The following is a 15,967-nucleotide window of genomic DNA, read 5'->3' on the forward strand; positions in this document are numbered from 1 at the left end:
ACACAGTTATGTGGAATTTTGGACACAACCGAATAAAATCTATGTTAAATATGAGAACATAAAACTAGGGTTTCACTGTACCTGCGTTAAACAGGACCTTGTTTGGAATGAAACAATATCCAGGGCCCATTATAAGCATGTTTAGCTGACCTTTATACCCACTTACTAAATGATATAAATGGCAATAAATGGTTTACACTGCCTTCATCTAATCTAATTTTAAAAAAATTCTTAAAGCAGCCTACAGGTTACATATAACTTATTGCATCACCAGTGCTAAAATTATATGTGCATAATGTCATAATAGGCAGTCAAATGGTATAAAGTAAAACTGTCAAAAAATACACATATTACAGACATAAAGTTTAAAAGCAATAATAATATACTCTTTATGCAAAGTTATTAATTTTCTTCAAAAAAGATTGTGCAGCCTGCTTCAAAATTCATATTACAGTTTCCTTAACTACAATATTATAATGTAGAATTCTGAGAACAAGACACCCTTCACTTGCTGCAAGAATGGAGGGCCAATTGACAGATTTTAGTCATCCAACTGATAATAATATAATATAATACAAGGGCTATTCGGAAAGTAATTTCCAGTGAGCTGCTAAAAAACAAGCATTGAGAAAAACGTCATGGTATTCAAAAGATACATACATACTTAAGCTGTTTCCCAAAGTGGTCACTGCTGTAACTGAGGCACTCATGGTATCAGGGAATAAGCTTTGTATGTCTAAGTTAAAGAAGTGTACCACCTGTGAACACAGCCACGTTTTGTCACCTTCTATAAACTCCTCGTTACTGCTGAAACTCTGCGATCCTAACCAGTTCTTCATGTAGCTAAACAGGTAGCAGTCAGTTGGAGCGAGATCAGGGCTGAAAGGAGGGTGGCCAAACAACTCCCAGTTGAAATTCTCCAGCAGTACCTGAATGAGAGGAGCTGTACTCATATACAGACGTGCATTGTCATGGAGGAGCACTACACCGGATGTCAGCATTCCAAGCCGTTTGTTCTGAATGGCCCTATGCAGTTCTTAAGAGTTTCACAATACACTTCTGATGTTATTGCAGTCCCTTGTTGTGTGAATTCCACCATCAGCACTCCTTTCCTGTTCCAGAAAACAGCTGCCATCAGCTTTTTGTTTAAATTTTTTTTGGGTTGTTTGGTGAATGTATGCGCATCCACTACTTTGACTATTCTTTGGTTTCAACATTGGCAAATGAAACCCAGGTTTCATTACCTGTTATTCATACAATGTGACTGAGAAACTCATTGCCATCTTTGTGGCATTGCTCTAGAAAGTCAAAGGTGAAGCCATTCTCTGCATTTTGTGTGCATCTATGAGCATTTTTGGAACACACCTTGCACAAAATTTATGACAGGCTTGCCTAACTGTCATCTCTTAGAGAACAGTGAGTGAAATTTGTGGAAATTCACATGAAAATTCTCAAATTCTGAAGGGCTGGCTTTCATAGATTTCTTGGTCAACACTTTGAACATGATCGTCATTTACTACAGATGGCTGACCATGTTGCTCATCATTGTGAACATCTGTTCACCTGCCCATCTTTGAATATTCTACACCACTCTTACAGTTCCTTCACTCATTATATTTTGGTCATAAACTGCACAGAAATCATGGCGTATTTCTGCAGCACTCATGTTTTTGTGTGAAAATAGTGGGTAACAGCAAGATTTTCACAGCTGGCAGGATTATCAATGGCAGGACACATCATAACTCACTCTGTAGAGCCTAGAACAAACATCAAGTAACCAGTTACATGATGGTTTACAATGCAATGAGTCATGATGCTACCTCACATGCACAAGCTCTCCCCATTTCTACATTAGTTACCTAAAATAAATGGAGGTTACTTTACGAATAGCCCTCGTATAATGTATGACATGATATGACGTATAATGATATGATATAATGCAAAATTCAACTAAAATTAAAATCTGCAGAAAAACAGAGATGTATTAAATTAACAATTATACAACATTGTAATTAATAAATAACATAAAACTGTTTGTCTTAAAGCACATTAAGAAACACTTTCAGCTACATGGAGTGCTGTACGAACATGCAGTGAATTACAATAGCTTCAAGTCAGGTTACACACCAACTCACAGATTCTACATTGTTGTAAGGCTGAAAGTAAAGCCTTGATGATGTGAGCAGAATTCTCCCAGGGTTCACTACAAGAGGTGTAATTTTGCTTCCTTGAGTCTCCAGGATCACCTTTTCATACAGGTCTTCCAACCACAGTGTGTCGAAACTGACACGATTCTGCCGAGAATATACAATAGCAGCTATCTGTAAGCACAAAATATATAGTGTTTATTTTATTTTAAGCACAGATGGTCAACTTGAGAACCAGGTTCATACCTATACACACCCACACAACTGAGAACAGAATAATTTCTGTTATGAGTTGACATCCAATGATTGGTGTCAATGCCATCCTCTCACCTCAGAATCTTAAAACTTCTCATGTTTTTAACACAGTCACTTCAATTCTGTCATCTAACAGCCTGAACTTTACTGTGTGCCTCTACAAATCTCATCAAGTGACGGGCTATTGCCACTGTGAATGTAAATGTCATTTTCTTCTACAATGTCATTCAAAATACAGAGACATTTTATATGCAGCTTTTCAAAACCTGAAAGAGTTAACACAATGCGGACCAGCGATTTGAATATTTAAATCACCCTGGGGACCAGCATTATTATACCTACTATCCTAACTTGTGCACTGTTCAATTTAAAAATTAATATAAAATCTTCTAATTAATTTTATGAACTAAAATTTTTGGAGAACACTTACCAATGCTCCTAGAAGTGCTTGAGAGTGTGATATTTCTGGAAACATTCCCCTTTGTGAAGTGGCATTACACAGAACTTGCAAATATTGGCAGTCATACTCCTTTTTCTGTGAACTGCACAAACACGGCACTGCCTAGAAGGATGCTTCACCTTGAAACGTTCACTCTTCACAATTTCACGAGTGTAAGTTTCCGCATATCACCCGAGAGTCGCCCAGGGGGGTCCACATGAGGCCTGCATGGGGTGGGTCACACTAAGTCTGTGTGTGACTCTCATTCCGCTGCCACCATCTGGTCTGTAGCCCAGGCCTTTGCCACATTCATCATAAATGCTTTGTATTTCAATTTCGAATCAGGGTTTAGATATTTGTAAAACAAAAATGAATTGAAAATGGCACAACTTATAAGCCACAAGGCAACTTTCTTTGTCCACTTTATTGTTTTCCTATGAAGAGAATAATAGACCAAGTAATGATCGGCTCTATCAGTTCCCTTCATGAACATATTATATTCAGAAATACAAACAGGCTTCTTTACTTGTCCATGTCTCCTTTGAATGTCAACCATGCTCAAATTGTGAATTGTGGAAATCATATTCACAACACGAGTATCCCTCCAGGACTGAAGAATAACCCCCTTCCTCCTGAATGTGGTTTCACCACGTTTCAGGGATTTAGATTCCTCTTTCAGATCTGGAGGAAGGCCTCTGCTCACCCTAACTGTTCCACAAACACGTACTTTTCTCAAAAGAAGGTGTTCTGCAGTTACCACACTGTTATAATATTTGTCTTGGCAGACATGGTAATTTTGATCAAGATATGGTTCCAAAACAATAGTTTCTTGTAATTTTTTGCCTTAAACAGAACAAATTTCTAAATTTCCACTATAGCCTGAAGTGTTTTCACTAACTACACCAACAAGTCGGCCATACTTTGTAAGTTTCCCAGGATTATATGTTCGAAAACGAAGCCTTCCCCTCCAAGGAATCAAAGATTCGTCCAAAGACAGTTGATGATTTGGCTTATAAACTGTCTGAAATTTCTGAAGGAAAAAGTTTAATAAGGGCTGAATTTGGAAAAGCCTGCTTGTTGATTGTGGTGGCAGTTCATTATTATTGAAATGCAAACACCACCAAATTTGTTCAAATCTCTTACGGCTCATTAGTTTGCTGAAAATGGGAATTTCTAAAAATGGATCTGTTGACCAATACTCTTTTAGATTATCCTTCTTTGCATGCCCCATTATTATTATTATGATCATTGCAAAATTTTTTTCATTTCTGCTGAAGTGACATCCATCCACTTCAACACCTTATAACTTCTGTCATATTCTTCGCGGTGTTGGAGATAGTATCTGTTAGTTTCCTGACATAACATGTCAAAGAAACTATCTCCAAAAAACAGTTCTGCTACTTCAGACACTTGTGTTGGGTCCGATGGAATTTGTTTCACCCTTGGATTTCCAGTAAACTCTCCCAAAGCAGGCGTTTTGTCTAGTTTTCCTCATGTGGCTGTCCTCTCAATGTTACCACCTGCACTTTCGTCAGAGCTACTTTCACTTTTATTGTCTGTGGCCACAATTGTTTCTTGTCCCCTGTCCCCGCTTCTGTCCTTGATTCATATTGCACTACTAACTTCCTGCCTGGTACATAAGAGCTTGAATGGTCAAAGATCATTTTTCTTTGGAGGGGGAACCAAAACAGTGAGTTCAAGTTACTGCCTACTAAGCAAACATTCCGGAGTAATATTACGCGGTAGTCATTCATTTGGGTGGCGCCAGAGAAAGGTATAGCATTACAACCTAACGTGTCCTAAAATCATGATATCATGTGACCGGTCCTCAATGTGTTAACACATGCAATCGTTGACTCTTTTTCATCTGTTCTCTTCTACTTTCATTTTGAATACAGTAAATTTAAAATTCAGATTTCATGGAAAAGTTGTTGGTCCAGAAGGTAAAATCACAGTACAGGGGCATGGCTGTAAATGCATTAATTGTTCAGTGTCCCTGCTTCAAAACTTATGGAGAATGGCTAGTATTATAATAACAGGTGCTTCTATCTTACCATGCTGTTCTGCTCAGCTGCTGGTAAAGTCGCTGCACGGTGAAGTTGACATATCTGCGGAAGGCAGTCAGCAACATGGGCATAATTTAACAGGAAAAGAAAGCTGTGTTTTTCCTGAAAAGAAATACGAACATGTCACAAAAGAAGTGCAATGCTTACATATGTATATCATGAAGGACTAAAACTGGATGAATACGGCAGTACACAACTATACACACTGCATGGCACATGGCATTGGTTTTGTCAGTTACCAAAATGATATTTAATTAAGAGCATCTGAGTATAACAAGAGCCACACAGCAGAGCTTCACCATGAGGATACAGCATAAAGTATATTCTTTATCAGTATCATAAAATGAGGGGTGAGATAATGTAATTACAATTTTCAAAAATTATTTTTAATCCACGTTCAGGATCAATATAAGAAAGTGTGAAAATTAAATTCATAATTCATAAACTGAATTTTATAAACATTTCAAAGTAATTAATGCAATTAGTTCACTGCTGGCAATGATAAGTTCAACAAAATTCAAGAAAATGAATGTTCCAAACATTACAGAACTCTTAATAAATTTGCCTTATTAAAAGCTATGAAACACACTTTCCACTGATTTCTGCTGCAGCTTCAAGCTTTCATAACCAACAGTTCTTCAGTGTTGATATAAAAATTAAATTAGACATTCCAAGATATCCAAAACATAGCTTGTACCATTGCCTGGACAAGAAGTTAAGAACTTAGCTTGCAAAAGTTATCATAATGGCTGTGAAGTTTCACAGAGCGCGTAAGTTCCATTTTATATGTAAGATGGCTCATTTCGTACCAAGACATAAGTGGGTAAAAATACTTTTCTCATCTAATGCAAATATGACATTAATATATAACTTGCCAGGTATGTTACACAGCTTCACTAATACCCACTATTACAGTAGTTTGTTTTCTACTGCAAAATGTTTCAGCTCTACTAACATTCATACAGAGCATTTCATTATCTGAGTAAATGTATGTACTTATATTCTAGCAAGACATAACACATACCTACCACTGAACATTACACAATACATAATTCTCCATTATCAAAGGGATTTTTTAGTGCAGAATGCATGAAGTTCAAAATTCTAAGTTTTAAAAATGAATTTCACTTTTTCTTGTGTCCTTCACGTCTTATCAATCCTGGCTAATGTTGAGTATGAAACAAATGAATTTCAGTGACATTTCATGTTTAACAGTAATAAGGGTCACAGTACTGTCACTCACTGACTGACTGACTCACTCACTCATGGAGCTGAGTCCTTCTTGAGAAGCTGCCAATTGTGCAGCTACTTAAAAACCTCCCAGCATTTTATGGAATCCCAAGGTTCGTTATCATGTTCACAAGAGCCATCCACTGGTCCCTATTCTGAGCCAGACCAATCCAATCTCTCCAAGATCCATTTTAATATTGTTCACCCACCTATGTCTTGGTCTTCCCAGTGGTCTCTTTCCTTTTGGCTTTAACATCAATATCCTATATGTATTTCTCTTCGCCCCCATTCGTGCTACATGCCCTGTCCATCTCATCTTCCTTCACTTGATCATTCTAACTATACTTGGAGAAGAGTACAAGTTATGAAGCTCCTCACTATGCAGTTTTCTCCAATCTCCTGTTACTTCATCTCTCTTTCGTACAAATATTCTCAACACCCTGTTCTCAAATGCCCTCAGTCTGTGTTCCTCCCTAAAATTAGAGACAAAGTTTCAAACCCATACAGAACCACAGGCAAAATTATAGTTCTGTATATTCTAATTTTTATGTTTTTAGACAGCAGACGAGAAGACAAAAGGTTCTGAACCAGATGGTAGCAAGCATTACCCGAGTTCAATCTCCTCTTAATTTCCTCCTGAATCAGGTTTTGATTTGCCATAGTAGTTACCAAATATCTGAACTGTGCCACATTTTCGAAACATCTGTTATCTATCTTTTAAGTTATAATTTTGCCCTGTAATTTGGTGACGACGGCAACATATACTTAGTTTTCTCTGTGTTTACTTCTAGACCAACCTCCTTATTAGCATGAATTAAAGTTTGTGTGTTTTTCTTTATGGTATCTATATTATCACCCAGTAGATTCACACTATCAGCACAGACCAACAGCTGATGTCTCCAATTTAATTTTAGTCCCACCTGGTTTTCCTGGACCTTCCTACTGGCATATTCTAAATCAAAGTTGAAAAGCAGTGGTGATAAAGCATCTCTTTGTTTTAGACCATTCTGGATAGTAGAATTATCAGATAAATGTTTACCTGCACCTGCTCACGCTGGTTCGCTTGCAGATTTCTTCTTGTCTTCTACCTTGAAGATGGAGGTGATATATTCCTCCGAAACGTCGGTTAACACTACATCTACACAGTGCCACAACCCAGAAGACTGCTTTCATCATGGTCACCGCCGTGAAAACCTCAATTCTCTCTAATAGTTTCCCAAGCTTTATTAACATCCACCTTAGTGTCTAAGTTTTCCAAGACCATAAACCTATCTGAGATTTCAACATGATACTGCTCTTTACCCTCTACCTCATTTAATTTCTTGAGACTGAACCTCTCCATATGAACTCTGTCTGTTGTTTGTTTATTCAATGCCAGTCTTTCCCTAAGCTTTGCCACCACCAGGTAGTGGTCAATATCACAATCTGCTGTCCTGAATGATCGGACATCCAAGTATATTTGAATGCCAACTCCTATCTATCAAAATATGGTCCATTTGGTTGTGCATCTTCCCATCAGGAGATGTCAAAGTAAATTTATGAATGTTATGATGAATTGTCACAATAAGCAACTTTAATATGTAGCTGAATGAAACAGCAGTACTTACAGCTACAAATGAATATGGAGCGAGCACATTTCCTGCCAACATCTCCACATACTGTTTGCAGTCCACAGCAACAACATTATTTTTTGGAGTTATTCTAAAAAAGGAAACAACATTCACTTTCCGATTTTTATATTGGTAAAATCCAACACAATAATACAGTAAATTAAAATATTTTTTCTAAACAGCAATAGCTCAATCTTTCATTTTTTCTTCCCATCCCTTTCACAGTCTGATTTAAAATGGCAACGCTTTCCACAAACGAACAGTGTTCATATTCAAAAAATATTTTGGAATAGGTCATAGAAGTATATGGAATTTGAAGTTCTCACAGTGGTGGTTCCAAAGAGTTCTATCTTCTGGAATATAATGTCATGTAATTCGCTGAAAGTCAACAGCATGGAATAACAGTACATAAAATGGATGCATGAAATCATGTCTGTCAATACGCTTCACCTCTTAATAACTCAGTGGATGTCGATAAAAGTCTGCAGGATTTGAGGTTCTGACAGCGGTGTTTCTGAAGAGTTCTGTTTTCTGGGATCAAATGCCATGTAGTTTAATGACAGTCAACTGACATTTCAGATGAACAAGGGTAATCCAAGTAAGATAACAGCATGAAGGAGGCAGCAATCCTTCTGCTGCCTCCTTCATGCTGGTTTCTTACTTCACTTCCTCTTCAACCCTGAAGAGGGAGGTGACATGTTCCTCTGAAATACCAGTTGACTTTCAATGGACTGTATGGTGTTATATCTTTGAAGACAGAACTCCTCAATAACAATCATATTTGGGATTGTTGGGCAAGCTGAAATTCTTGTCTATGTCAGTATATAAGGCTCAAGTTCTCTTTACCAAATTTCTCAAAAATTGCTCATATTAACAGGGAGATCATTTCACTCAACAGTAGAGGTTATATGAGACTGTAAACATAAAATATGCTCTACAGGAAATATGGGTACTTCATATCAGCAGAGGAAACAACCCTTGGAACCAAATTTAAAATAATTCATGAGACTGGTAGAGAAGAACAAACTGAACTGGCATATTCATCATTTCTTCAGCTGCATATAAAAAGAAAAAAAGAATATGTGAATATGAAGTCAAAATGAAGATCTTAAGGTTATGGTAACTGAAACATGGTTGACAAAGTGGCAGTGGTCAATACTGTGCAATTCATGGTGTACATTTCCAAATATATTCTTCCATTCTGCCACTACAGTACATACTTCAGTATTTTCTGAGGCTAAAAGTAAAGTCAGTAATACAAATTTTATTTTATATTAACTGATTTTTAGGTCAAATATTACAAACCTCATTTATACAAAACCAAAACAAATCTCTTCAAGTCTCTATTAATAACATTTAAGTAAAATGGTGTTTATAAAGACACCATTAATTTAAAATTTATATGAGTGATTGACTGGGTAACCTGGCAAATTTTTTTTTCCTTTGGCGCTACAGCCACAATTTGGGCCTTGGTCTACCTCCATGAAACTCTCTGTTTCACTTTGGTTTATTAGATCTGAGACATTCAGTTGGACTCCTTGGGCAGGTGATCAGCTCATCACAAGGCCTCTACCTGTACACAAACACAGAAAAATGTGTGCACATACATGCACATGCACACACACAAACCAAACATCCATGCTCTGAGTGAGATTCGAACCCATGATCCTGGCTTCCCAGCAAGCAAAGACAGTGCATGCCTTAGACCGCTCAGCTACTGTGACCACCAACAGGCTGGATAAATTCAGGAAACAAAAAGAATGCTTTAGCCAGGCAGTTTTCCAGGCAAAATTGTTCAACTCTATTTTACATTTACAGAGTCTGGTAGAAAAGGGATGAATAAATCCAGGTAAATAGGTCTAGATCAGCGGTTCCCAATGGAGGCCATGCCGTATTTCAGAGGGGCCAGAGGCAAAAGTCAGAAAAATGTGGGACCATGAAACCTATTTAGTGACCCATGAAAATTTCACTTCTAAAATAAAATTATTAATAATATAAAAAAAAAATAAAAATGCCTAATGGTCACTATATATATAACAAAAAACTCACTATCCTTATTTTTGTGTACCTTATTTATAAGGGACAGAACTTATTATACTTAAACCACAACCTTAGATCTGGGAATTCAAAGTACTGGTAAACCCCCTCGAAGCAGGCAAAGCCCTAACGAAATGATTAACTGGAAAAATGATCCCTTATTTTCCTAAATATCTCCCACTCTTCTCATGAGTTTTACTGCCACCTTTTCAGCAAATTTCAGGTGTTCTTCAGTTCAGTATTCGGAGTGCTTGGAACAAGATATTTTTCTGCACTAGTTCTATTATTGTGGCAGTTCCTTACTTTTGAGGTAAGTTACAAACTCTAGCTACCGTTTTTTGACAACTAAGCATTACATTTCATACATACATTTCATTTCACAAATCCAAACCAAATGGACATAAAGGTCGTCATATAAAAAAAAACATACAAAAAATTTAAACAAATGCACAGATAATAGAATAATTAAAACTAATTGTTTATGTTATGCTCCACATATTCAGAAACTGTATAAAAGGAATTATTCATAAGATATAAAGACAGCTTAGTTTTAAAACTAATTCTATCCTCTTTAAGGCTTTGAATGGTTATGGGCAATCTGTTGAATAGTTTAATAGCAGTAAACATAGTAACCTTCTGAAAAGCAGAAAGATTTGAGTTTGGCAAATATAATTGCTTTCGATTTCTTGTATTCAAACCATGAACATCTAAACCTGAACAAAATTTAGTTTGATTATCAATCACAAACATCAACATTCACATGACAATGGCTTTCTTAAAAAGATCCCTTCATGAGTCTCTAGGTCCCACTCCAGATATAATCCTTATTACTTTCTTTTTGTAATTTAAAAACTCTTAATATTATTCGTTGAGTTGCCCCAGAAAATTATTCCATACTTAAGAACAGAGTGGAAATAAGAAAAATACACCATTCGTAAAATATTTTCACTCATAAAATAAGATAAACTCCTAATTACAAAAATAGGTGAACTGAGTTTAGGGAGAATATACTCTACATGACTCTTCCAATCCAAATTCTTATCAATTTGCAGACCCAAAAATTTTATTACAGGAACTTCATTCATAAACAAATTCCCAGATTGAACTTTCAATACAAATAAATTATTAGCTTTCAATAGAACTTGAATACTCTCCCTCTAAAAAAGGAAATTGTTGTGAATTGATTACAGCAGTTTGGTATTTATTTTAAGTAGAATAACTTCAAAAGTAATTTTTAAGAATACTGACTTTCAAATTTTTCCATATCTTGAAAAAATTTAGAAATAGGGCAGTGATAAATTTTAAAAATTAATCAAGATTCCTTGTATTATAAACAAATAATATATATTATAAATAAAAGTGAAGTTTATAAAGTACATACTTATTATAAATAATACATTTATTACAATTAAACAATATGAGTGGTCGGTGCCATGGAAGTGAATGAAACGCCACTGGTGGTGATCATACTGGAAGTGTTTAAACATATAGCAATATTCAGACAGTACCTGCACCTGCTCTTACAAAGAGTTATGTTCCTAGTGAGTCTGTACTCTGAAATTTTATAACGCAAGTTGTTACTTTCCATTGGTGCAATGATCAGAATTTGGGAGGGGCTACATTCATGGATAATCAAAAAATCGCTAAGAAAAAAGGAAATCACAAATGTTATTGCCTCAAACAAAAAACACAAGCAATGAAAACATATCATATTATGCCATAACCACCACAGATCCTAAGAAGTAATATTTATAAAACAGCAAAGACTGTTAAAAAATATACAGCAAAATCGTATACAAGATGCACATCAGGACACAGCATGAGGGAACTGACTGCGGACATTGTGCTTGCTTCCATTTGCATGTGTCTCAACTTGTTTCAAAGGGATTTTGGAAGAATGTGTTTGCAGTCAGATGCTAAGCTAAGGCAAGAATATGTGCTTCATTATAAACGTTTCTATGAAGGAAATTTCATATTGCAAATCTTCAGAAAGTAAGGAATATTTGTAACATACTTGGTTGCAAGTTCTCCATCCCACTGTGATATCTTCATACACTCCTTCAGAGGAATTTTTATAAGTGGTTTCTCCATGTCTTTAGGATCAAACACTATCGACTTTGAACACATTTTGAGTCGTCCAATCTGTTTCTTTTTCTCAAAGTCATGTTTGTTTACATCAAGTGGGAACAAAAAGGCACTGAAATCTTCAAAGTATATTTCTGCAGGTTCCAACAAAAGTAACGAGAACCTGACACATGAAGAAAAAAGTATTATGAGTCACAGATGCTAATTTGTGATGCTAATGAAGGTACAAGACAATCTACAATTATTTCTATTCATTAATTTGTAGTGAAGGTCTCAACTTTGGTGCAATGGCCAAGTTCAGCAGCATTCTACGTGTGTGCTCTACTAGGAAAAGACATCTTGAAAGGACATCCATTTTACAGAAGGTTTTAATTTCTCTTCAACTATTCATATATTTTGTAAGCCACTGCAGGTGTCAGCCCATAACTTAAATGTGCAGCAGTCCCAGCTTACATTTAGACAAAGCAATGAGGACACTGCTAAAAAAATATACTCAGCAAACTTTACCTACCCAAAATGATCACTGTTCTGGCTGAAGACAGAATAGGTGTAGGTCTGACAATAAAGTTTGAGAACTCGCCATCATCTGCTTGCCATGGCAGCAGTGGACAGAAACCTCAGTATGGTTTGATGACGTTGGCATATCAGCATTTCACAGCTGTGTTGTTGTTGATCTATTGCAGTCTCTTTCTGAGTGGTGCCTATTATTGTCTGAGTGTGTTTTGGGGTGTGGTCGCAAGAATGTTGGAGCTTGAATTAGAGCACTGTCTGTGAGGGAGTTTTTAGCTAGTAAACAAATAACTGTGCTGGAACACCCTCTATATTCACCAGATCTAGCCCTTAATGACTTATCCTGTTCGTGAAGAGAAAGTAAATATTGAAAGGAAAGCATTTTGATGACACTGATGACATCAGGAGTAATACAATGGAACCTCTGAAGGCCATTCCACAAAACCAATTCCAAAACTGTTTTGAAGGATGGACTAGGCACTGGTGCATAGCTTCCCAAGGGAAGTATTTTGAAGGTGACCACAGCGATATTCAGAAATGAGGTAAGTAAAACTTTTACTGTGATGAGTTCGCGAACTTTATTGTCAGACCATGTACACAAAATTTACTGCAGTTTTCTCTAAATACGTGTATATATTTCTATTTCCATTCAATTTCAATCATAATGAGTCACTGTGATGAAGCTGCACTTTTCCCACCAATTTTTGGAGTCTGTAGCGTGCACGTGTACATATGATCTCTAATACTGAGTGCAGGCTTTTCCCTTTCATCATGTGAAATATAATGGAATAATGCATCCATTTAAAAATCATATGTATAATGTAGGTCCTAACTGTAATTATACAAGAAGCATTCTAGGGCTCAATTTGATCCAAATGTTGATAGCTTTATTTTTCAAATTGCTCTGAAATTCCACACATACGTATTTCCCCTCATAGCAGGAGCTTCGAGAACCCAGTTGCTGAGAAGTTTACTGGAATCACAGGCATACACAGACATGCCCTTGGCCTGCACATTATATTGAAACTTGGAGATTGCACTAGTTCTTCAACTGTTCCTACAGACAGAAATCACTGGAGGCCAAATCTAGAGAGCATGGAGAGCAGAGACACACTTCCCAACTGTTTTCTCATGAACTGCAACCTTTTCTGTCATTGTGACTCTCCCATGAATTCACGGACTGATCAGGCATTTTTTACAGTGACAAGTGTACTATTCTTGATCACTGAAGACAACCATCAAAGAATGTCGAAACTTGACATGGTGTTATCCTGCCAGAAATCGGTCTGCTCCTCATTACCATCCTAAATAACAATAAAAGGAAACTGATGTTTTGCTGCTATGTACCTCATGCATGCAGCACATAAAGTGACAGATCTTGTTATTTCATTCCAAGCACAACACTAAAACACTGCAACTGACTGCATGTTCTGCATAACAGTCCTACTAAGTATAATGTTGCTGTCAGTATCGAGACTATACAGTGTCAATGGAGTGATGATTACTGAATATATAGTATTTGGTGGAATAAGAAGTGACAGAGGAAACCTAAGTACTCAGAGAAAATGTGCACCACTGCCAATTTCTCCACCAAAAATCCCTCATAACCTGGCCCAGGATCAAATCCATACCACTGTAGTGGAAAGATGACACATAACCATCTGAGCTACGGTATGGCCTACTAAGCATAATAAAAAGTAGAATCAGATTAACACAATGTAGAAATATGGGCACATATCTAACAATATGACATCATTCTATATTGTTCAAGAAACAATGTCAACTGCTCAAGCTATCAGCACTATTTGAAGACCAGAACCAAGTATGAGTCATATAGACGGCAATGGAAATCAGTGTTCCAAGTAAATGACTAAATAACCAATGAAAACCTAATATAATCTTGGTCTTTGTCTTCTAAACCACCTACTGCAATACATTAAAGAGATACCAGCTTTATGTAAATTTAAAATTACACTGAAAACATTTCTATTAAAACATTGCTTTTATAGCATAGATGAGTTCCTCTCCTATGTGGACAAGACTTAGTTCACATTAGGATCATATAATAATTTAAAAGTAAGAACAATTGAGCTTAGCTTAACACACGCTAGGAGTGTATACTGCGTAACTCTCTTTTTGCAGGAAACAGGACGCCATGTGCTGGAGAAAACACAGCAGGGACTATGGGATATGGAGCCAAGGCGGTGGGAGTGGTGCTGCTAGAAACCAGTGTATCTGGGAGGTCTTGTGACCGGCCAATTCGATCAAGGATTTCCGTGGTTTTCCTTGGTCCCAGAGCAAATGCTGAGTTGGTACCCAAATTCCACGTTGCACTGCATGCTTCACATGCAGCACCCCCCAATAGTAACATCATGAAACTTATTATACTATAACTACACAAGAATGACATGTCTTATATCATGTATAATAATCCATGGACACGAAATAAATGAAATGAAATATGAAATAGCTTGAGTAGAGAAGATGGAAAGTCTGCATTGTACCTTTCAGACAAACGTATCCCATACGAATAAAAAGCAATACATGCTTCAAGCCACACACTATCTCTATAAAAAAATTACAGCAGATTTCAATAATACTGTAAGTAAAGGTAACTTAATGTTTTAGTTAAATTATAATTTTGTAATGCACACATCTTTTCATGTTTTTTCTAATTATCCAGACCCCACTTCCACATGATAGCACAGGTCTTGCCAAAGATTAGTAAATGTTAAATATACTGCTTTTTGCACTAACAAATGTCTGAATACTTGATGTTATAATCACTTGTACAAACTACATATTCTTGATGACACCCTGCCAAGATGATTAAGGTACTGACTTGTTCCAGTATTTTGTTACCAAAGAAAGTTTTGCTCCAGACATGGTCTTTACCTAAAGAGGACAAGACTTCAATTTTTCAACTATAAGTACCATGTTAAATTCAGGGCCATTAATCTACAAATTATGGGCGGTGCATTGTAATTCATCTTCATTTTTAACCTGGAGACAAAAAATTAATACCACATATATTTCCTCTTCTGAATCCATTATCTTCTTCACCTAATATGTTTACAACAAACATAAGGTTTATTCTTTACTATACTTGCATAAATGTTATAACCAAATTGAGGTTAACTAACGCATTTACTTTTATAGGGTACATATTTCATCGTATTTGTGGCAAGTGTCTTGAAAATATTTAGTTCTGTTGTTCGGTTGTGTAAAATTTCTAGGGACTAAACATCCACATTTCTCTATTCGTTCGTCTAATCCATATTATATCTGTGGCAATTAAAACTTTGCCGAGTATATCTCTCACATAATCGTAACTTTATATTCAAGTCTACTTCAAAAATACGTATGCGATTTATTATTCCATGTACATTTAGGACGTTAATTTGAAAGAAGGTAAGGCAAATAACACTCTGCTATCTTGGGTTTCATTTTTGTATATACTTCTTTTTACAATCACTATGTACGTCCAACTTGTTTTTAGAAAACGTTCACATTGTGCAAAACACTTGCTGTTAGGTTAAGCATGATTAGAAAAATCATCTAATGAAACCACTCTAACTTGGCAGATGC

The 15,967-nt window shown here is 36.3% G+C and overlaps 1 protein-coding gene across 1 annotated transcript in view; it reads right to left on the reverse strand.

The window, feature by feature from the left end:
• LOC111870604 (protein FAN) overlaps positions 1-15,967 on the reverse strand; it is a gene marked incomplete in the record, with an annotated part of 42,113 nt that overhangs the window by 25,968 nt on the left and 178 nt on the right. Inside the window, 4 exon segments of the mRNA XM_033753923.1 lie at positions 2,136-2,321; positions 4,896-5,009; positions 7,745-7,838; positions 11,799-12,032. Of these exon segments, the coding sequence (XP_033609814.1) occupies positions 2,136-2,321; positions 4,896-5,009; positions 7,745-7,838; positions 11,799-12,032 (628 nt within the window).

The sequence above is a fragment of the Cryptotermes secundus genome, unplaced genomic scaffold (assembly GCF_002891405.2).
Source record: "Cryptotermes secundus unplaced genomic scaffold, Csec_1.0 scaffold363, whole genome shotgun sequence".
Classification (NCBI taxonomy): domain Eukaryota; kingdom Metazoa; phylum Arthropoda; class Insecta; order Blattodea; family Kalotermitidae; genus Cryptotermes; species Cryptotermes secundus.